The following is a 24,786-nucleotide window of genomic DNA, read 5'->3' as shown; positions in this document are numbered from 1 at the left end:
CCATTGCTACAAAGCTTACTGACTAAAGCTGGCATTCAATGCATGGGAAATTCCTTGGTTTCTGCCTGAAGTTATCTGTTTGAAGATCAAGCAGGGGGTGTGTGTGTGTGTGTGTGTGTGTGTGTGTGTGTGTGTGTGAGTGAATATGTAAGTACATTACAAGTTTGATTAACCATGCCTCAGTATCGTATTTTTGTTAAAAAATCAATCATATTTAATACTATATTTTAAGATGTCAAAAATCAATGCCCCTGAAATCCACAGGGAATAAAACAGCAAAATTTTAACATATAAACTTTTTTTATCCGTTCTTCTGTCAGTGGATACCTATGTTGATTCCATATCTTGGCTATTGAGAATAATGCTGCAATGAACATGGGAATATAGATATCTTGTTGAAATACTGACTTCATTTCCTTTGGCTATATACCCAGAGTGGGATTGCTGGATCATATGGTGATTCTATTTTTAGTTTTTTGTGGAACCTTCATATTTTTTTTCCATATGGCTGTCCCAATTTACATTTCCTTACTTGCCAATGTTCCCTTTCTCCACATCTTCACTAACAGTTGTTATCTTTGGACTTTTTGATAATAGCCATCGTAACAAGTGTGAGGTGATAGATCATTGTGATTTTGATTTTCATTTCTCTAATGATTAGCAATGTTGACCACCTTTACATAAACCTGTTGGCCATTTGTCTTCCTCAGAAAAAAATGTCAATCAGGTCCTTTGCCCATTTTTAATAGGGGTATTATTATTTTTGCTATCAAGTTATATGAGTTCCTTATATACATTGGATATTAGCCATCTATGAGATATATTGATTGTAAACATTTTCTCTTCTTCTATGGATTGCCTTTCATTTTCTTGTTTTCTTTACTGTGCAGAAAATTTTTAGTTTGATATAATCCTCCTTGTTTAATTTGGCTTTGGTTCCTATGATTTTGGTGTCATCTCTACAAAATTGTTGCTAAGACCAGTGTCATAGAACTTTCTTCCTGTGTTTGCTTCTAGAAGCTTTACAGTATTAGATCTTCAGTTTACCCATTTTGTGTTGATTATATTGAGTGCACATTACCCAGTTTTTACATAATAGTTGAAAAAGTTAAGTAGGAGAATCCTAAACAAGATCTTAATATCAGTATATAAGAATCATAGATTATTTATTGAAAATAACACTTAGGAATCACTACGATTGAATCTAGTAATAAGTCCTTAAATAAAACTACCCGTAACTTATTCCATAAGGATAAATCTCTATCCCAAACTTTACAGAGACTGTGTAGACTCTTAGAAATTCACCTGACAGTTTAACAACTAACAGGATGACAAGCCTGTCCTTCCCTGGGCCATGTGGTCCTCATTTTGTACTCTGAAGCCATTTATTTTTATCTTTACAGCGTAGATAGTAATCACAGGAAAAAAAAAAGGCTTTACCTATCATAAAAACATTCAAACCATTTTCAAAGCGAACTCATGTAATGTAATGTAATGTAAGGATATCTAATACCAGTTTCATAGAGAAAAGTACTCTTACTATCAGATCATAATATGTGAGGCTATGTCCTCGCATCCAAATTTTAACATACTTTCATAATTCACTTTTCCACTCTTATTGAAATATATCAAATGCTTTTTCCTTACATATTTTTCTTTAATACATGAACAAGTTTGATGTATTTTGTCATAAAACATGATTTTAGAAAAAAATCAATATTTTCTATGAAAACACAACCATCTTAAAGTACAGCGTATAAACATTTTGGCAATTACATTTATATTTTTACTTATTACCATCAAAATGCACAATGGGTTAGATTTTGTCATAATGCATTTATTATTGACAACCTCACACTACTATATGCAACTAGGTCGAGAATGTTTTTTCTCTTTAGAAAATTTGCTTTCCTCCTTTTGACAATGATTATTTCATCCTTTTCATAACTGATTAAAATGACCCACTTCTTTAATTTTTAGTGATGTCCCTGCCAAATGCTTTATTGAGAAAATAAGCCATTAGCTGGGGACTTCCCACAGCAAAACAGAAATGTATTGGCACCTGCACCTACCCATATTGTCCTTCTTTCCTCTAATTATAAAAGGAAGTGTCCGTCTATTTGTCAGAGGCTAATCCTCTACTCTCCCTCTCTCCCTGTCTCCCTCTCTCTCTTCTACATATCCAGGCTCTTTCTTTATGTAGGATCATTGCCACAAACATATGTTCTATTATATTCTTTCTCGTTATCTTATTCTTATCACCAGGGGAACCTGTTACACATACAAGTATCCAGGTCTATCCCAAGAATCTCCAGGAAAAGAGAATGGAGTTTGGATACTTTACAAAAACTTTAGGTGATTTTTTTTTCTCATCTGGAAAATTTCGGAGATATTGCTTGCCAGTATTACCCCTGCTGGCCCCACATCTCTGCCAACTACTTCCCTACTTCTCTAACACTCTTCACAGCCAAACTTCTCAAATAATGGACACACAGACACAAAGTCAATATTCTGAAAATGTATCAATTTTCTCCCCCGGCCTGATCCTTCCACTGCTTAATTAACTGCATATACCAGCAGCTACCCATTCACCTAACCAGGAATTGGAGCAACACTTGGGACCTCTTTCTTGCCCTCCACACTGTGATCATCTGGATCAATGAGATCTATCTCTACCCCTTTTCACTGAAAACGTTTTCCTCATGGCTGTTTCATCTTCTGACCTGGACCACTGCAATAGGCTCCTAACTTGTCCCCTGCTTTGATTGCTGTCGAACTCCAAACATTTTTTTGCACAGCCTCCAGAATCTTCTTATCAAAACATATATGATATAGTTTTAGCCACTTGTTTATAATCAATATTGAATTCATGTTACACTTATGAAAAATTCTAGTCTCCTTTTGATTGTTTAAAAAGCCCTGCTGACTGAGTGGAGTGGCTCGAAACTGCAACACCAGCTACACAGGAGACTGAGGCTGGAGGACAACTTGTGGCTAGGAGTTGGAGACCAGTCTGGGTGTCTCCAAGACCAGACTGGTCTCCAGACTGGGTGCAAGACCCCCGTCTCTACAGATTTTTTTTTTTAAATGGGCCGGGCATAGTGGTGTTTGCCAATGGTCCTAGCTACTCAGGAGGCTGTGGCAGAAGGATTGCCTAAGCCCAGGAGTTTGAGGTTACAGTGAGCAATGATAGCAACACTGCACTCAGCCTGGGTGACAAAGCAAGACCCTGCCTCTTGAAAAAATGTATAAATTAATTTAAAAGAAAATTTTGAAAAGTCTTGCTTCTCCAACGTTATTTATTTTATTCATGTAAATTTTATTCACCAACTATTTTTATATAATACAATGAGATGACTATAGTCAATAATACCTTAATTGTGTATTTTAAAATAAATAGTGTTTTCTGCCCCTCTTTATTATATACCAGTCTCCCATGTGCAAGGGATAGACTCTGAAGAAAAATAAAGAGGAAAAATATGATCCCTGCCCTCCTGAAGCTTACATGATAGAAGATGCACAGTAAACAACAGACAAGTACAGACCAGAGGAGGGAAATCGGTAAATGGCCGTGATGGGCAATAAGGAGTAGCTGGGAAAGAGTCTGAGGAGTTGATGTTTGAGACCTGCAGGAAGGGAGTGAGCCAACTGTGTAAGCTCCCCCTCACCAGAAAGAATATTCTTGGCGCAGGATTAAAGAAAATGCGAAAGTCTTGAGATGAGAAAGGATTTGGAGAGTTCTAGGAAGTGGCAGAGTAGAATGTGACTGAAGGGAGTCTGTCATGAACCTAAGGAGGTAAACAGAAGCCAGAGCACTTGAGGCTACACAGGCCATGGTGAGGACTTTGAAATATTTTTCAAATGCATGAGGAATTCATTAGGCATTTGGACCAGAGAAGTAAGATGATTTGATTTATATGGCTGCTTTGTAGAAGGAGGAGCAAAAGTTATGAGGAGGTGGGGGTCATTTTAGCCCTTCAACTTGTGCCACCTTCACCTAAACAATACTCTAACCTCAGTGGCCACTTCTAGTTCCTTCAGAAAGCAAAAGCATTTCAGAAGATTGTAGCATATGCTGTTTGCCTTGTCTCAGATTCTCCTTTGCACCTTTCTTCCTTAAGGAAGCAACTTACACATCATGTATGTATTGACTCATTCTGTGGCAGCACCAGAGAAATAAAGTTTAACGTCATTATTCTTTTACAGAGCACCATATTCACGTTCTTCATCAGTATTTTAATTCTGTTTTCTGTGTTTGCGTGTGTGTGTTCTTTTAACTCCATTTTAATTCTTTTAAATCCATTTTCTCAATAAACTCTAAGCCCTGTGAGAGCACACACCATGCTTGGCTTGTATTACCAGTGCAGATTGATAATGTGTGCTCAATAAATGTCTCCTAAATACCTAATAAATATTTGCTGACATCATTAGTAAATTTCCATTTCAAAAGATGCAATTTGTAGAAAAAATTCCAGAGTTTTTCTGTTCTCCGAACAGATTTTTTTATAGATATTGATCATATGGTAAAAGCCTAAAGCTGTTCTCCTAAGCAAAATTCTACATGTGTACCTTTCTGTCAACTCAAGTCCAGAAATACACTCCTAAAAATATAATAGGAGACTTCAAAACTGAATTCGTGGCTGGTACAAAGCACTCAAGTTTCTGAATGATGTAGTTACTAAGATCAGTGCATAGAACTGTGTTTATACATGTACCCTGTAGTGTCCTTTAAGAAAAACAACATCATTCTGGTAGAAATGATGTTTCTTCAGTCTTTCTGGATTTAGTCAGTTTTATGGTCAAATTTTAACTTTTTCTTGGTGACTGAGTACTTTTTGAAACTAATTGTTTGAATTTAAAAACGTTGTTGCATATACTGCAATAGAAGTCTTTTTATAATGCATCATTTCACTTTTCAGCCTTCATTAGAGTTGATGATTTATAGCAGTATCATTCTCAAAGAATCTTCCACCGAGAGTGTCTCTTTGAATATAATCACTGGAAGTGGGGAAGGTGGAAAAGCTGATGGTCAGGGTGGGCCAGATCAAACAATTACTTAGATGCTGCAAAGGATGATGATAACGGAAGGAAAGTTATATTAAACTTTGTGTTTTGCTTGTTTCCTAGTCATTGATTAATTTTTTCTAAAAGTAGAGTCAATCATAGGAGATGTGCGGGTTTTAAGTTTTGATTGTACATCAGTACAAGGCTATAGATGTTTATTCAACAATAACCTTGTGAGACACTATGTTAGGTCCTGTGATGATTATATAGATAACAGACATAGCTTCTACCCTCAACAGCTTAAATGTGGAAGAAAAAAGAATATTCAGAAAACTATAATACCCCTCAGAAAATGTAATTATTAGAGCAAAAATAAACGGAGTTCGGGAACCCTGAAGGGAGGTGAGTTTGCTTTTATATTTGGAGTTTTCTGGCATTTGTATGTAAAGGGGACTTTCAGATAGTGGATGAAATTTCTACAGGCAGGTAACAGGAAAATAGGTTGGGGGAACACTACAGAAAAGGGAAGACACACAAATGGGTAGGATACTTCCAAATCACATCACATAATACAGTTTTGCTAGACTATAGGATAAAAAAAGGAAATTATGGGGAAAAAGCCTGATAGATCAGGGATCCTCAGCCCCTGTGCCACGGACTGATACCAGGCTGTGGCCTGTTACGAACCAAGTGGCAAAGCAGAAGGCGAATGGCGGGCTGGCGAGCCTTACTGCCTGAGCTCTACCTCCTGTCAGATCAGCAGGGGCATTAGATTCTCACAGGAGTGCAAACCCTCTTGTGAACTGCACACGTGAGGAGTCTAGGTTGTGCACTCCTTATGATAATCTAATGCCTGATGATCTGGGGCAGAATGGTTTCATACTGAAACCATCCCCCACCACACCCACATTCGTGAAAAGATTGTCTTCCATGAAACTGGCCTCTGGTGCCAAACAGGTTGGGGACCACTGCGATAGATGATTCGCCAGGTCATGGAAGACTAAATGTCATTTCTAGACATTTGGGCTTTTATCCATAAGGAAAGGGGAGACATTGAAGTTACTTAAGTGATATGTTGCACTGTGTGTAGGGAATAGTTCTTTGGCAGCTACTTCTGGAAAGGGCTGGAGGTGATGGGATTCATATGAGAGAATTAGGATTTCAATAGTCCGAGAAAAGGACCTGCTAGGGTAGAGCAGCGAAAATAGACAGTGTGTGAATTCAAAATGTTTTATTAAAGTGAGTTCTGTAGGACATAGTGACTGAGATGCGCAGAGTCACAGGGAAGGTATCAAATAATTCTTCCACGTTCTGAATGTACAGCCTTCTCATTGACAGTGGTGGAAGAACACAAGGAAGAACAGGTCTGCCATGCAGATAAGCATTCCTGGAAATAGTCAAGAAACTAATTTAAATGTTTGAATGCCTCCTGTTTCCATTGTATGTAACAAAGTGTAGTGGCAGCCAATCCAGATTTTAGGCACCTTGTAAGGGGCTGTGGAGCCAGTGACAGGAAATGGCAATACGAGAAGGAAAACAAATATGAAACATTCATTAATATCTCAGAATGTGAACTCACTACATTGACTTCCAACAAGAGAGAAAGAAGATTCCCTTTATTTTGAGCTTTGGAGAGGAGTACGAGTTATATCACAGAAGAATGTGAAGTGGTAGGTAGGAAAGAGGAACAATCAGGGTGATAGGATGAGGTTCGACTGCTGCAGAACACCACAGTGCAAGCCGCTTCCAAAAGGTGGGTACATATTGTGTTATCAAAAGCTGAAAAAGGGAAGGAAAAACAAAAACGGAGGGAAAAGACTTCCAGTTAAAAAGTAGAAGGATTTATAATCCTTTGGGTATATACCCAGTGATGGGATTGCTGGGTCAAATGACATTTCTGGTTCTATATCCTTGAGGAATCACCACACTGTCTTCCACAGTGGTTGAACTAATATGCACTCCCACCAACAGTGTAAAAGCGTTCCTATTTCTCTGCATCTTTGCTGGCATCTGTTATTTCTAGACTTTTTAATGATCGACATTCTAACTGGCGTGCACACATATGTTTATTGCAGCACTATTTACAATAGCAAAAACCTGGAACCAACCCAAATGCCCAACAATGATAGAATAAATAAAGAAAATGTGGCACATATACACCATGGAATACTATGCAGCCTTAAAAAATGAGTTCATGTCCCTTGCACGGACAGGGATGAAGCGGGAGACCGTCGTTCTCAGCAAACTAACACAGGAACAGAAAACCAAACACTGCATGTTCTCACTCATAAGTGGTAGTTGAACAATGAGAACACATGGACACAGGGAGATGAGCATCACACACCAGGGCCTATCAGATGGTCAGGGGCAAGGGAAGGGATAGCATTAGGACAAATACCTAATGCATGTGGAGCTTCAAACCTAGATGATGGGTTGATAGGTGCAGCAAACCACCATGTCATATGTGTACCTGTGTAACAAACCTGAAGGTTCAGCACATGTGTCCCAGAACTTAAAAAAAAAAAAAAGAAGAAGAAGAAGGAACATTGAGGTATTAAGATAACTATTTTGAATTTTGGAATAATATATATGACATTGTGAGAGACCTAATTATAAAATTGGATAATGAAAAAGACAAGGCAAAAAAAGAAGAAGATGTGCATAAAAGAATGAAAAAAGGGCTCTCCTCTCTTTTTTTTAAGAATCAAAAAAACTTTCTTCTTTCTTCTCGTTCTCCCTTTCTCTTTCTTTCTTTCTTTTTCTTTCTTTCCTTTCTCTCTCTCTTTCTCTCTTTCTTTTTCTTTTCTATCTCTCTTTCTTTCTTTTCTGTTTTTTTTTCTTTTTTTTTTTTTTGACAGTTTCACTCTTGTCGCCAAGGGTGGCATGCAATGGTGTGACCCTCGCCTCCCAGATTCAGGCGATTTTCCTGCCTCAGCCTCCCGAGTATCTGGAATTATAGGCACTCCCCACCTTGCCTGACTAATGTTTGTATTCTTAGTAGAGACGGGGTTTCACTATGTTGACCAGGCTGGTCTTGAACTCCTGACCTCAGGTGATCCACCTGCCTTGGCCTTTCAAATTGCTGAGATTACAGGCACCAGCCACCATGCCCGGTCCAAAGGAATGTTGCTTAAAGATGTTCTTGATAGAAAATGCCACTATGAAAATAAATAGAAAATAGTCTTAAAATAAAAAATATTCTTTAACTTCCCAACACATTATTTTGTACATATAAGAGAAATACACATTTATTTTTTGAAAACGTATTGTGAAAGATTATTTTTATAATATAACTTATAGATTTAAATAAATTTATTCACTTATTTTTATAAATGAAGCTAAATTAAAAGTTAAGACTAATAACAGAAAAATAAGAATGAGTTTCTACTCAAGTAGTAAGATACCCTTTTTATTTTTGAAAATACAAGATTTTTATCATTGACCATATTAATTTTGAAGAGATGTGTGTGTGTGTGTGTGCATATGTGTGTAAAATGAAATAGAGAAATAATTTCTTAAGTTCACAGAATTTCCACTAGCCAGGCTATTGAATTCTTCTATACTATTGTAAATTGATAAAATTCAAATTCTTGACACAAAAAAATTAGATAATACATTCAATATACTTAGAACAAGGTTTTAAATGGAAGGCAACAAAATTCATGACACAAAGACTTAAGCAATATATTTAATAATATTTAGAACAAGGTTCTGCATACCCAATTATATTTAGTTAATTTAATTGAAATGCTTTTAGATATATTGTTTCATGGCATTGATCACTAACTTTGAAGGGATTTATTTTTATTAACTTGCAGCATAGAGAGGAGTAAAAATAAACAATACTCATATTTTTCCCAGTTAATAAAATAAACAAGTATTAGTAAAAAGTTTCTGATCTTTAAGAGTACATAATAGAATTCTTTTTGAGAATAACTGCTGTTTTGACAAATACCATATCCTTCAAGATAAATCTAACAACCAAAATACAATCTGCCTTTATTCCTCAAAATGACTTTGACCTCAAATTCTGAAACTGACAGGGTGACTTTCCTCAGTGAACAAATATGATACAGAACCTTTTAGAGGGAAACAAATATGCCGAATACCCAAGTGATCTCTCTCTCTCTCTCTCTTTTTTAATCTTAAAATCAAAGCAGCTAATTTTACCACAGGGAGGAATTAAACCAGATGTAACGGCTATAACTTCAAAGATTTTTGTCCTTAAGGCCTAGAGATAATTAAAATAAATACAATGACTTTATTTCTCCTTAACGTGTCATTTATGTACTAGGTTCCTGTTGGGAACTGTATATATTCAAAATTATTTTTAGTTACTGATGACAAATTAAATTCATTTTATCGTATCTGGATTTTTAATTTTAGTGATAAAGATCAAGGTCATCAGCAATCAACATTAAAATAAATTGACAAATATAAGATCTTCCCCCTGAAATACAATGGGGAAACATTTGAAATTTTAAAAAAATTTATAAAATGTACTGAAAAAATGTATTACTAGTCTCAAACAATAATAAATTCACATATAATTATTAGTATTTTGGCTTAAAAAGTTACTTTTTAGGTTTAATATATTCCTGAAACTATTCACAACAAATAAGAAATAAGTATAATGTTTCGGTATGCATCTTGAATATTATTACCTCCTTCTATTCATAATAGTCATATACTTATTCAAGAAATGTGTATTAGTTATTATTTTTGATGTTTGAGGAGTAAATCTCTTTATAAATCAAAAGGAGTCTATTAAGTCAGAAATGGATAACTAGTGAGTCAGAATTCTAAGATAGCATTGAAATAAGATTATTATCCGAAGATATTCCTGGGATTGGCAGTTGTTTGTTGAGGTTTTTCCCCAGTATCTGGTGCTAATTTTTATGCACCTATTTACAGCTAAAATAGGATTCGATGGGAATAAACTAGATGTGTACCTCTCTAATGCAACAGTATGAAAACCCATGAAAGAATAATTCACAAATCTTAATAGAAGGAGGGAGAAAGAAAGGGAAGAAAGTTATTTTTCACTTCCCCTGAGCAAACATGTAATTTCCATGATTTCTTTTTAATGACTGCGGTCTGCAGCCAGTAGGTACTGATTTATGAAAAGCTGTAAAAGATCAGGTGGAGCTCTGTAGGACATCGTTCACAGCTGCATGGATTGAAACCTATCTAATTTGTCTAGTAAAAGTGTGAGCTCACGGTGCACAGCACCCAGCCTATAAATTTCCCCTTCAGACCCGATGTCTGGGGCTGGGGCTGAAAAAACGGCAAGGCCTGCAGCTGCTCCAAGGCCCAGATTCCCTTGGTGCGCATGAAGAGACATCACAGGCTCTTCACAGGGAGAGACAGATTCCTATCCATTGATAAACTCTCCAGATGTCCTCTCGGAGGAGGAAAGGAACCAATTTTTATTTGAAATCCCCAGAGAAATCCTGGAAGTGGAAAAATGATACTTTGCAGGGCTGGTTATTCTGAGGTCACTGGCATTAAAATTAGGTCATTTTTTTTTTTTGTCTTGGATGTACTTTGATCCAAGTCATAAGCAGACAAACTCAGTTGGGGTCACTAATCCTTAATCCACACGTCCTGTTCTATTTCAATTTGTTTATACTAATTTTCTCTAAACTCTTGTTGAGTCTGGCTAAAGGGTTGAGTGTAAAAGTACAAACTATTTTGAACTGAGAAGAAAGAATTCTGCATTTTGCTATTAGGCACACTTCATAAATATTCTGAATAAATGTCCTGGGGTTTGATTCTTCATACCCACAAACCCATAAATAAGAAAGTATTACTATTCATGGGACTAAAACTTGACATAAGGTTCTGTGCTCCAGCTACTGTAGACAGAGAAACTGTGGTGCGTGCACACGCATGCCTGTAGATAGTTTAATGTCTTGTCTCATTCTAGGTTTCACATCATTTTTCTTATAAAATCTTCTCACACCTGATTTAATGCTATTCTTATCCATTTTTTAGTGGTTCAGTGACTTATCCAATGAGTCTAATGTAATATCTAATGCTTGCTAGTGACGGAGGCTATTTCACTCATGATAGCTATGCTGAAAAAACCCAAGAACATTGTGTACATTTTGACACCTGGATTGTGTATCTGTAATTCCTGAAGTTCTTAGGTAAACAACAAAAACACAAAATTTTCAATTATAAAAATAAGCGATTTTTCTTTCTCACATGAGTAATTTATAAAATCATAGAAAGTTGCTTGCATATATGTTTCAGAAGAAAGTAACATATGAAATGTTATATTTATATTTTATAGTTTTCCAGATATTGCTAAAGGAAAAAAGTAATATTTATATAATAATGCCTAATCTTTTTTAGATAATCTCTGAGAGTTGGTAAAACTAAACTGTATCATAGAAATAGAAACTATATAGAAATTATACAGAAGCTGAAACTTTTCCAATGAAAGAAAGTTTATAATTATACAATTTTCAATGTATAATTTGAACTTGTGAAATAGAAAGGATTGAAGTAGTTGAGTTTAGTCTAATGGACAGAAGGTTGAAGAATCCTTCATTTTCAACTGCCCTCCACTACACAAATGACCATCACAGGGAGGGGACTATTAATCTATATTTTCCACAGAGTATGAAAATAGAGTCAGAACCAATGTTACAATTTTTTTTTTCTGAAACTCAGGGTTAAAACTGCACTAAAATGTGACCATTTTTATCAAATACATTTAATGCATCCCTGTAAAAACCCAGATAGTGAATTCACAAACTTCTCATATGTTCCAAGTAATAACATGTAGGTGTAGGGCACTATCTAAAATTGTCTGGGCTCACATCAACTTTACGCTTGAGCAGGCCTGTTGTGCATAAGGGAGTAAGTTGAAGAATATCACCAGAAGTGGTAGAAACCTCTCAATCAAAAGACCTATTTAGGTGTGAGCAGAGCTGACACAGATTTTCTTCACAGATTTTCTCATTTAGAACAGGAGCTTTTACCACATATCCTAGATGGTAATCAATGATTGCTACTCATATGTAAAACATAATACGGTTTTATTTCATGTATATTGTTCATTTTGCTATTATTCCGTGCTATTTCTAAAGATATTGAAATTAGCCCCTTAGAGACCTAAATTTATTTCTAAAATAAGGATAAATGCATATCGATATATTATTTATTTTGGCATCTTCTCACCACAAATTCTAAACTTTGAATTTAAGCACTTCAAATGATGGACTTCACTTAGACAAATCTTTCAAGTACATAAGAAAAATATGAAGTTGTAGTTTTAATATTCCTAATTTTGGAGATTTTTAATGAAAGATTCTGAATAACTAAAATGGCAAAAAGTCAAAATGTACCCTCTTAATTATTCAATAAAGATTAAGCTATGATATATATAGTTTTCATATTAATACTGTATTTTATTACGATAACGAAAAAAATCACAGACAGCAGAATAGCACTTCTGTTTTCAAGCATTTGCTATGGAATGATTGTCAAGTTGTAAAAGTTATTGACTATTCTAATGAAGCCCCTAATAATGGCTACTTTCCAGGATTGTTATACTATTATGTACATAATATTATATATGACTAAATTTCTAGTTACTTAAAATGGTGGTTAACAAGATCATTGCATTCCCAGCATTATATATAAACTGATATTTACTCTGCTATTTTCTTTTTGAAGTTTTCAGAAGTTTAACCATTTCACCAAAAGTGTTACCTTATGTAAGAATAATGAACAGCTAACAGATAGTGCTTATTATGTGCCAGCACTGTTCTAAGTGCTACCTACATATGCTCATTTAATCTTCATTGGTGTGAAATCGATATCCTCACCATCATCCCCATTTTACAGATGAAGAAACAGACAAGAAACTCCTCAAGGTCACACAAATAGTATGTGGTATACCTGGGATTCAACTCAGGCCTTATGGTTCCAGTATCTGTGTACTAAACTTCAGGGCATGTAAACATCGAATGTGCCAAATGATGGAATCATAAATCGTTGAAGAAAAAAACAGGGAAATGCAATATGAACAAAGTTTTACCTAAATGGCTCAGTGTAGCAGTCAAGAATATGGGCTGTGGAATAGAATAATGTGGGTCTAAATGCCAGCTCTGCCTCTTTTGCCTGAGGAAACTCAGATTTGTAACTTAATGTGATTTAGTTTCAGCTTCTTTATCTGTCTTAGGGGATAGCATCAGTGCCTAACAGGTGCTGTAAAGATTAAGGTCCTTCGTGTCTGTGGAATATTCTTAGCATCATGCCTGCCACATTGAGTGCACATGAACGTTCGATACAATATGAAAACAAGGGCCTTCAAAACTTATTTCTGTTGTTGTTATTATTCATCCAAAACTAAAGGCTTTTATAACTACCTTGTGCCCAAGCTCCCTTCCTTAAGAATAAAGAAGATATAAGTCAATAAATTGTTCACCTCGTGACTGGCTCCAGTCTTATAAGTCAAAGGACAATTAAAGAGGCCACTAAGAGCTAAAAAAAAAAAAAGGGGGGGGGGACATACCAAAGACATTTCACCAACTGATTGCTTATTTTGGCTCTTCAGGGAGGCAAACATTGTCTCCTTCGTTTCCTTTATGCCTCTTCCATTCCATTGATTTACCAGGTCTTGCGGGCATTCATAGATAGATGGGTAAGCCTGTATTTATATATAAAAAAAAATCCTACATGGAAGGAAGTCCTTTTTCTTTTTCTCTTTCTTTTTGAGATGGAGTTTCACTCCTGTTGCCCAGGCTGGAGTGCAATGGCGCGATCTCAGCTCACCACAACCTTCGCCTCCCAGGTTCAAGCGATTCTCCTGCTTCAGCATCCCGAGTAGCTGGGATTACAGGCATGTGCCACCACGGTTAATTTGGTATTTTTAGTAGAGATGGAGTTTCTCCATGTTGGTGAGGCTGGCCTCGAACTCCTAACCTCAGGTGATCAGCCGGCCTCGACCTCCTAAAGTTCTGGTATTACAGGAGTGAGCCACCGCGCCTGGCCCTTTTTCTTAATGCTGATTGTATTGTGCAATATAAATCACAATTACAATCCCTCTCTGAGTCTGTGTGTGTGTATGTGTGAACTTCATTTGGTGTCAAATACGCAAGAATGTTTTTTCTTGTCAGTCATCTACTTTTTTCTATTACTTTTTATTTTTATTTTTAATCACATGCAACATTATTTAACTCTGTGTTGAGTTTATGTCCTGCTGTAGGTATACCCTAGATTGTTCAAGCCATTCTTTAGACAGCAACCTGCACAATGTCTAACAAACAAACATCCAGTGGGAAATATTTTAAATATTCAAACTGAATCCATCATCAAAGCAGACAGCAAAGAATTCAGTGTGTCCTCCCTACTGCAACTGTATCCTAAATTACTACCATTTTTGCTAGTGATTAAACCAATTAAATGATAATAAAATATGTATGGATATATTTATGTCTTTCACTGGCAAATTTTCAGTGATTTAAAAAGCACTTGTGGATGGAGAAGGGGAGAACTTAGACAAGATGATTACACGGCGTTCCTCCAAGCTGCCAGCTTGAACAGATGAAGCTTTCATGGCAGATAAATTCCACAAATGAACAGGAACACCGTATGAAGTCTGGATGTTCCTGCTGATGTTAGTGTCAAATTTTGACACACAGCAACTCTGCTGACTCCTGATCTGTCTCCCGTTGGTGTTTTTTTTTCCTTGCAGGCCATCAAACCTTCTTCTGGACCAAAGCAATGTGGATATCACTACCTTCCGCACAACAGGTGACTGGCTTAATGGTGTCCGGACAGCACATTGCAAGGAAATCTTCACAGGCGTGGAGTACAGTTCTTGTGACACAATAGCCAAGATTTCCACAGAGTAAGGAAAAAAAATTCATTAAGAAGAATGAATGATCTTTTGAACTTTCTGCTGAATATTCATGTCTTGACTTGACATGTTATAAATATTAGTGGTAGATCTGAGGTACTATCTCCTGGATTTGCTAATCAGGGCCCTGGGTCTCCTTGTGGCCCACAGCTTCTGGATTGATACATATTGATGTGTCTTCCTCCCTCAAGATAGGGCCAAGGATCAGTGTGTTTAGATAGACCAGATATGACCTACAGATCAACCAACAGATTCACACCCATAACCACACTGCAGACCCAAGACCCTAATTTAAAACATTAGCAGACATAGATTGATGATTATTATATTTCTGCATTTTGTGATTTTTCTGTTATTTTTACTAAAGCTTAACATCTGTGAATAAGGAAAATTGAGAACCAAGTGGATAATCTGGTGTACAAGGAAAGGTATTAAAGTCTAAAACTAGTTTTCATTGTTGCTAAATAAACATAACATCATGTATTCATCATTGTCTACTGTGTGAAGGATATCATGCTAGAAAATGAAGTTATAATTAGGTTTAAGACAGAATTTTTGAGTTTTCCTCAAAAGGCTTATTGCCAGATGAGAAAGAAAATATGCATCATATATTAATATTAGTTGATAGTTTTATGTGTTAAAAGCCAGTAATAATCAAGTATAATATGCTATATTTTGTGGACAATAATCTTTTGGTAACAGGAATCTATTGATATGAGAAACACATGGACTCAAGGAAAGGGTATATATAAAGAATCAAGTGAATCCAGAGAATAGTTAAAAATTTGGTTCTTATTCACAAAGCAGGGTGTTTTGGAATTGATAAATTAAGAGTTGGAAGTCACATTCTTCATCTCTCTGTGATTGAGAACCAATTTACTTCACTTCCTAATGTGACTGCTTCATTTTTTCTTTTTCTGCACAGTGGCGTTTTCTGGATTCCCATGCACATAGCTAAAACCTGCCCTTCTCAACTGTTGGTCATAGAGCCTTCTAGTGCTATTCAACTGACCAGGGTCCAACTCCCCTAATTCTAAGTTCCCAGGAGAGAAAGTAGGACTGGCTCAGTCCCTCTTGTGCATTGGCACCTCCAAAGTCATATGTGTGCTAGTATCTAGTCATTTACCTGCAAAAGCAGTAGAATGAGGTAGTATGAACTTGGCTGCAGGGGCCCTTTCCTGAAGATAAGATAGAGAACTGTCCCAAAGAAAGAGGTGTGTACTGGATAGATAAACCAAAAATTGTCCAGAATGCTGTAGCTTGCATGGTCTATTGGGAAACTGTGTTCATCTTTGTGTCAGTCTTCCTTTGATCTTTGTTAAATTAAATAAACCCTTTAGTCCTCCAAGTTTCTTTAAGTATTATCATCTCCCAATAATATTTAAATATTTAAATATTATAGAATATATAAAGACTTTCATTGCCACTCTGTCAATCATTCAGCATTACTGTGAAAAATGACAGATTAGATGCCAAAAAGGAATGTGCCATGTAATTAATAGATATAAGTGCCCAACAAACAAATAAATAAGTTTATAATTTTTGGTGCAACATTACAGTCAGAAGGACATAAAGCCACAGAAGACTTACAGGAAGAGTTTATTACTATTAAAGAGGAGGACTCGTTCTAAAAAAATAAACTTACTCTAGTCTATTTAACATGCACCAACACTCCTGTTCAAAGTGGAATGTGGTGTATATTGAATAGACTTCTGACCCAATCGACAGTACACTTTGGGTTTCCATGGTACGTATTTTGGTCAGATACAGTCTCAGGATATAGTCATGTATTTAAATATTTTTATAGATCCTTTTTTCTAGTAATATAAACAGTTAGGGTTATGACATACAAAACACCTGCTATAAAGCACAGAAGCACAGCAAAAAGCAAACGCAAAGTTGAACATTTCCACATCATTGACAGATTTTCTAAGGCAAAGTTATGCAAATGTTTATTCTCAATAAAATATCAACACTCGAAACTTTTAGATATTGAAACACTATATTGAAATGTATAAGGCAGAACACTGTTAATAAGATTAACTGCTAGTTTGCAATTCAAATATTGTCAGCCATTATATGCTATGAATGTGATAAGAAAGCTATTTGCTTTGAAAAAGTGAATGACAGCATTTGTCATACTTCCAAGTTAGCGACGTTACTTGTGTTGGACGTCAAATTCTTTTTGGCTGGTTGGAATATTTTTACTTAATTGTTATTATTATTTGAACAACCTGTGCAAATACATTTAAGATAAAAGCTGACTTTTGCTGAAAGACAGCTTGTTCAGGTTTGTCCTTCACACTGAGTCAGGTGGTATGGATATGTCTGTATTACACTCCCCACAATATTCCTTCCTATGTCCTTTCTCCTCAGTTCAGGGACAATATGGGATTAACATCTATTGCCCTAACACTCCTTCTTGAAAGGAGCTGCTTTTTTTCTTGAGTCTTTGTAGTGTCATGCACCTCATGCTCTTAGTTTATATTACAAAATGAGAATTTATTAGAAATCTTTAATATACTAATAATTGGGGTAAATATAATGAGGCAACATTTTCAGCATAAATACTGTAAAATATTGAGCTAGATATTTTAGCTTTCTTTCAGGCTCTTGGGCTTATTGTTTGAATTTGATTGCTTTCAGTTTCTATTTTCTTTGTGCCATCCAGACTCAATTCAGAAATGATTCGCTTGACCAAATAACTGTAGAGATTCTCCTAGAATAGAAAAAGATACCTAAGATGAATAGTGAATCTCTTTTTTATTTCTATTCAGGCTGCCAAAGTATAGGAAAAGATCAATAAAATTTCACATTCAAATTCATATTAATTTATTTTCGTTAGAGAGTTCATTGACATGCAAGCTACTCAAGTTATCTAATTTTTGAACAAAGCCCAGAACATATGCAATTTCATTTAATAAATACGTATTTCAAGACATTACTTCATAACCTAAGATGGATTTAGGAAGGTTAAAGTGAGAAAGGAAGAGAGAAAGGGAAAGGTTAGAGTCACTGTGACTGTGAAACTAGAGAGAGAATTAAGTGTGTGGAATGAATATTAAGCAGATTAGTTGCCACATGTCATTATCCTGCACCCTTGGATGCCATTTTCAAAGTGTCATCACCTATCCCTTTGCCTTTGAAGTACCAGATAACACATTAACCTCTGGTCTCAGTCTGGAGCTGCTCTTTAGTCTTAAACTTTTCCACCACTCTTCTGAACAGGACAGTCAAAATGAAATGAGCACACAGAGTGTTATAGAGACAGCAGCAACTGGGAGTTCCAAGTTATTTTGGACATGGCAGAGAAGTGGACATGGCAGATAAGTGGACAGAAGATATTCTGGCAAGAATAGAGAGACTAGAGGGTGTTTAAAAACCCTAGCTAAGGAATAACCCAAAAGGATAATTACTTTAATTCTCTTTTCAAAAGCCCAATATAATCATTTGCATTAAGTAAAAAAATATAAAACATTTATATATAGTATATTTATATAAACATATATAATATTAAAATATATATTACATATTATCTACATTTATATATTATATAACACATATATAACATATATAAAATACATTATATATTATACATAAACCTATATATATGTTTGCTTATATTGGGTTCACAGACACAGAATGTAAAACAGTTTTTGGCAGAACATTTTTTGAGGAATACACTCAGGAGGTGCATATATGAAGAAGTGATGAGGAACGTCCCAAATCGGTCTGTGAACTCAGCATCACATTTTTTTTTTCCAGCCACTTGGGGATGAATGCTTCAGTTCAGAAGGAAGATCAGGGCCAAACATCATAGCAAGTAGTACTCAGTAACTATGCTTAAATTTCTCAAAGAGCTCAGACAATTACTGCATTGGAATATATAAATATTTTATAAATATTTACTTATATAAATGTGTGTGTGTGTGTATATATGTGTGTATATATATGTATATAAATGTGTGTGTGTATGTATATTTACTTTCCATGACTATTATTTTAAGAAGGGGAAAGGGAAGAGACAAAGGACAAAAAATCAACTAGTCACAAAACATATGATATGGTATTGGAAGAAGATGAAAGAAAGAAGAAAGAGTGACCATCTATTCATTTGCGTACCCATACTTGTATCTGTCCTGTTTTCTGGCTCTAGACTCATAAACTGACTTTGCTATAGTTTGGGGATGAGTGGAGAAATGTGTATTCTTTATTTTAAAGATAGATTCATGGTACGTTTATCAAAATCATGTAATGCACATTCTCAAAGGCAGCGATCAACAGAAGTAGCATACATTACTCTAAGTGAAGGCTTTCATCATCCACAGTTACCCTAAGCGTGGCAAGCCTCACATTCCCATACATCCCCAGTAGCCTTCCTGAGGAAGAGTATGATCAGACAGGGCCTAAGGCAAGGCACAAGCTGTCCACAGAGGATTTATCAGCCCTTTGACAGTCAGCAGGGAGGGAACCTTCAGGTCATCAGGAACTTTCTCAGCCCAGATGGTAGGAATTCAGCAGAATCTTGGTTAATTTAATGCCCTGATGCTTAAATAACAACTACATTTCTTTTCAAATGGTTACCTATCGTCTTCTTGAACACCTTTATTGCCTAGGAACCCATTTCTTAAGAAATCGATTAATCCATTTCTATGTAGTTGAATTCCCAATTTTTTCTTTCTTTATGGTCAGTGTAAAGGAAACCCCTCTGTGTGTGTGTGTGTGTGTGTGTGTGTGTGTGTGTGTGTGTGTGTGTGTGTGTGGTGTGTTCACATGTTTTCTTTTTTCCTTGCCATTCTGAATTTTCCTGGCTCTCCTTGACAAATGATACATTATGCCCTGGTCGTCTTTACCCAGAAAAATAGATTTTGTATGTTTCTTTCTTTAGTAAATTTGTATTAAGCCCACTAACTGGCAGCCATTGTTTAGGTTGCTGTTGATAAACAGAGTCCAAAGAAAAGGAAAAAAAGAATCCCAGTTCTCATGGAATTTACCTTCTTGTGGGACAAGACAGGGAATAAAGAAAATAAATCAGAAAGTCAATATGCTGGATGGTAATCAATGCTTTGGAAGAAAATGAAACAAGAAAAGAAAACAGAAAGTACAGATACAAGTATAGAAAGGTTTTAAAATATTAAATAGGAGGGTTGGGGAAGCTGTCATTAGAAGGGGATATTTGAGCATCCCTCAATCCTGAAAGACATGGATATATGAATTGATTACTTGAAACAAGAATATATAATTAACCATTTGCACATTAGCTGTCTTTTTTCCTAAATGAAATTCCTTATGTTTTTATAGTCTTTATTTTAATGCCTACTTTCCGACTTTAAATTATTATATATTTAATAAAAAGAGATATGTCTTTGTCATAGTTTTTCTACTTTGAAAGAACTGTGTACTTTAATGAGATTATTCCAGTTATCTACGACTGCACAGCAGGCTCCCCCAAAACTTAAAGGCTAAAACAGCAACAGGTTTATTAGACATCACAGTGTTGTGGGTTATAAATTAGGGCAGAGCTCAGATGAATGATTCTTTATGCTCTGAAGTTGATGTTGACAGAAGCTTACAGCTGACAAATGGACTGATCTGGTCTGGAGGGCTGGAGATGCTTTCATTTCGACGTCTGCCTTGGTGCAGTTAGTTACAGAGCTGGTCTTACCTGGGATTGTAGGCCAGAGTGCTTACATGTGGCCTCTCCTGTGCAATACTGTCAGATAGTCAGACTTTTTATATGGTAGCTCTAGAGCCCCCGTCTTGTTCCACAAGAAGGTAAATTCCATGAGAACTGGGATTCTTTTTTTTTTTTTTTTTGTACTCCGTTTATCAACAGCAACCTAAACAATGGCTGCCAGTTAGTGGGCTTAACACAAATTTACTAAAGAAAGCAATAAGTAGAGGCTGGCAGTTTCCTAAGACCGGAGTGAAGAAAGTGATACAGTGTCAATTCTGGCATACTCTGTTAGTCAAAGTAGTCCCCAGATTCAAGGGAAAGAGATAAAGCCCCACAAAGAATATGTGATCATCGCTATTAGTTTCCTAAGGCTGCCACAAGAAATTACTACAAATTTATTGGCTTAAACAACAGAAAATTTTTTCTTAGAATTCTGGTGGCAGAAATCTGAAATTAAGATGCGACAGTACCACGATTGCTCCAGTCTCTAGAGGTGAATTCTTCCTCGTCTCTTCTAGCTTCTGGTGGATCCTAGTGTTCTCTGAATTGTGGCAACATAACTCCAATCTCTGCCTCCATTTGTACATCGCCTTCTTCTCTGTGTATCCTATTCTCTTATAAGGAAACCATCATTGGATTTATGTACCACCCTAATCCAGTATGGCATTTTCCTAATCCATGCACTGGTTACATCTGCAAAGGCCCTCGATCCAAATAACATCACATGGTGAGGTTTGGGATTGACAGAGATTTTGAGGAAACACCATTCAAGCCACTACACCATCTATATAGTCTTCTACAAGATGGTGGAACAGTCAGGACATAATCCCGATGGTATAAATATCAGGCAATTAGGTCCACAGTACTAGAATATATCGTTGTGCAAATTGTGCTAATTGAAAATCTGCTTATATACTATCGAAGAAACCGATTCTTTCATTGTTTTCTTTTTTTACAGTGACATGAAAAAGGTTGGTGTCACGGTGGTTGGGCCACAGAAGAAGGTCATCAGTAGCATTACAGCTCTAGAAACACAATCAAAGAATAGCCCAGTTCCCGTGTAAAGCACTACTTCTGGAAGGAAGTGGTGGCTGTGGAAGGTGTAGCATCATCCTGCACACAGACAATAATGCTGGAGATACTGGTGGAAGTTCCAAGTCCAATAAGACACTCAAATATGAGTACAAATGCCTTAAAATGGAATTGAAAAACTCTTTATTTTCCCCTATCATTTAGTGGATGGGTGGGTGGGGTATTTTTTTGTAATTGCTTTTTTAAATATTAGTTAATGGATTAAATTTAATTCTTCAGCGTAAAATGGTGAAGAACTAGCATATAGCCATTGATCATAAACTGACTATCATAAAATCAAAACAAGTGAAATAACAAAACGGACATGGTGGCTTTGTTTAGGTGTAGCCACAAAAGAAAAGACTTGTAATATTTTTATATACAGAGGAAATCTGTAACAGGTATTCTGTTTCTTTTAAAGCAAGCAACATAGAGGAATTTATACCTCAAACTATCTGGCCATATTTACTACCTTATCACTGCATTATTCTCTTTTATCTGTTTAAAGCATATAGAGAAGAAATTTGTAGTTGTTTTAAGTACTATACATTTTTAAATTGTTAGCTTCCTTAAGTATATCATGTAAAGAAATGTCTTAATTTTTGAAAAAAGTACATATTTATTTTCTTTTGAATTGTTTTTATTGTTTTCTATTTATGCCTTGATGATTTAATATGGATTTGTTACAGCCAAGTGCCAAATGCTCTCTCAAATTGTCAGCAGTCTAACTAGACACAGATAATGATGGGTTTCTTTCAGATTTTTTGAACCATCCACTTACATATATTTTTTAAAAATGAAATACTTTTCCTGTTCATACACTAACCAAATCTCTCATAGTCTGTTATCCTAATCATTCTTGCCTCTCCACTTATTATAAACTGTATGCTCACAACTTAGTGTAATATACTAGCTTGTATGCAATGGCTTTTCAACCAGATAACATACCTTTCCTGCTCTGGTGCTTAGAGCCTATCAACTCCCTCCTTTAGTGAAGGAGCTGGGTTAGAGTTTCCGAGAATAGCTACACTGGAGAGAATTGGAATCCTATATAGATTGCTGCACTAATTGGCAACACAGCACATAGGCCAATGCATGAGTGAAAAAAAAATTACTTGCTCACTGGCTTTGAAAAGTCACTTACTATTGTTGCTTAAACTTGCTGAACTGCTTATAGAGAATGACGATAACAGAACTACTCCTCTGTATCACTGGTGTTTAGGTGAATTAATTAATTATTGTGATCATTAGTGCCAGGTATTATTATCTTTAAGAGTCTTCCACTTCAATGCACATGGTGCAGTTTTGGTGTACTGCTTTGAATTTACTGGATGTAACATTTTCAGAATAGTTGGTCATCTAGCAAATGCCTCAAATGTGTAGGCAGGAGAGAGATTTCTCATCACAGGGATTAGACTTACTATTACATAAAGGCTAACTATGAGCTTGCTCAGTAATTTTGAAAAGATGTACCTGGTGGATATCTAGCTAGTAATATATTCTGAAGCAACACTGTAGCTCTATAAATACTCTTTCTAATGCTGATATGATCTTGAGTATAAGAAATGCATACATCACAAGAACAGAATGGATAAAACAATGCTGCAAACTTAATGTTCTTATGCAAAACGGAACACTAATGAAACACAGCTTACAATCAGAAATCAAAATTCACAAGTGCTAATCTGTTGTAGGTTTAGTGTAATAAGACTTAGATTGTGCTCCTTCAGATATAAGATTGTTTCTCAAATCTTGGCAATATTCCTGAGTCAAATCAGGCTACTAGAATTCTGTATTGGATATATAAGAGCATGACATTTTTAAAAATACACTTGTGATTATAAAATTAATCACAAATTTCATTATACCTCCTGTCAGCAGTTAGAAAACATTTTTTTTAATCAAGTATTTTGTGTTTGGAGTGTTAGAATGAGATCTGAATATGGTTTCAATCTAATTTTTTCCCAGACTAATATTTACTTTTTTAGGTACTATTCTGAGCACACTCAACAAAACCCATGCATTTCATAAACTAATAGAAGTTGAGGATTGTTGAATCTGTTTCACTTATTTTGGCTGTGATTTCCATTTGAAAGTAGAGGTTGTATACACCATATACTGTTCTTCATTTTATTAATATTTTTCTACTTGACCTCTCATAAATTTCCTTTACACAATTCTTACCCTGTACATATGTAAACATAAGTGTACGATTCTTAACCGTGGAGTAGAAGTACTAGAATGCTTATGGCCATCTCTTTGCACAGGAACTGCATTGACTTTCAGTAAACATAAGGTCGCAACTCCTTCACGATGTTATGTACCATATGATCTGTTTTGTATCTTAAATTTGATTTGCATATATTATTTATTTCTGGTAACTCACTCAGTTTACGCTGTGCTAAATATCAATCAAGCCATGTATAAATGTGATATGATTGGCAGTATGTGTTTACTTTAAACTTGTCTTTTCAAAATATTACTCAGTTTATGTTGTACAATGTAGATGGCCTCTTACTAATGTAAAATGATTTGTAGTGGAAACATTTATATTTTTATAATAAACATAATGAAAATATTTTTTACAGATTGGAATACAGAAGTGGTCTTTGAAGTTTAGTTTTTAAAAAAATATATAAAAATATGTGCTTATTTAAAAGCAAAATAATGAAATTTACATAAGTCACAAAAAATATGCTTCTGGGTTTTTATTCTCCATTAGTGAGGAGGGATTTACATTGTGTAATCCACATGTTTTTGGTCTACATCTCATTATGAATAAACCAGAAAAATAATCAGTAAATATTATTTCGAAGTTAATAAACACAACTGTAATAGGCAGTTCTCTTTTGATTACAAATAACAGAAAACAATTAAATTGTATTAATTTTCTAAAAAAGAAAATGTTTAGAAGTGACAGAATTATCTGGGGATAAACTCCCTAGCTACCAGTAATTCAAACAATGTCAACAGGGTTAATTCTCTCATTCTTTGTCTTCTTCCCTTGGCCCTATTTTTCTTCCAACTGGGTTAATTTGCAAGCTATGTCTTTCTACAAGGTGAAAAATACTACTCTCTCTAATCTAATTCTGCATTGCAACTCCTATGAAAGAATTACTGTCTCTCTAGTTCCAACAGAGATCATGAGGCCTTTCTT

General features: G+C 35.5%; 1 protein-coding gene across 4 annotated transcripts in view; it reads left to right on the top strand.

The window, feature by feature from the left end:
- The window catches only part of LOC105477414 (EPH receptor A3), a 357,860-nt gene extending 333,652 nt beyond the window's left edge, over positions 1-24,208 (top strand). For 2 of the 4 annotated variants that reach the window (XM_071092556.1, XM_071092555.1), the window contains exons 16-18: positions 13,739-13,861; positions 14,717-14,872; positions 21,517-24,208. In XM_071092556.1, the coding sequence (XP_070948657.1) occupies positions 13,739-13,861; positions 14,717-14,872; positions 21,517-21,622 (385 nt within the window). In that variant the 3' untranslated portion in view covers positions 21,623-24,208. The remainder of the gene's footprint in view (positions 1-13,738; positions 13,862-14,716; positions 14,873-21,516) is intronic. The other 2 variants (XM_071092557.1, XM_011733891.2) reach the window with 2 other exon arrangements.
- Positions 24,209-24,786: the final 578 nt, after the last annotated feature.

This window comes from Macaca nemestrina, chromosome 2, assembly GCF_043159975.1.
Source record: "Macaca nemestrina isolate mMacNem1 chromosome 2, mMacNem.hap1, whole genome shotgun sequence".
Lineage (NCBI taxonomy): Eukaryota > Metazoa > Chordata > Mammalia > Primates > Cercopithecidae > Macaca > Macaca nemestrina.
Note: the sequence above shows the minus strand (reverse complement) of the source record. Positions and strands in the feature narration are given on the sequence as shown.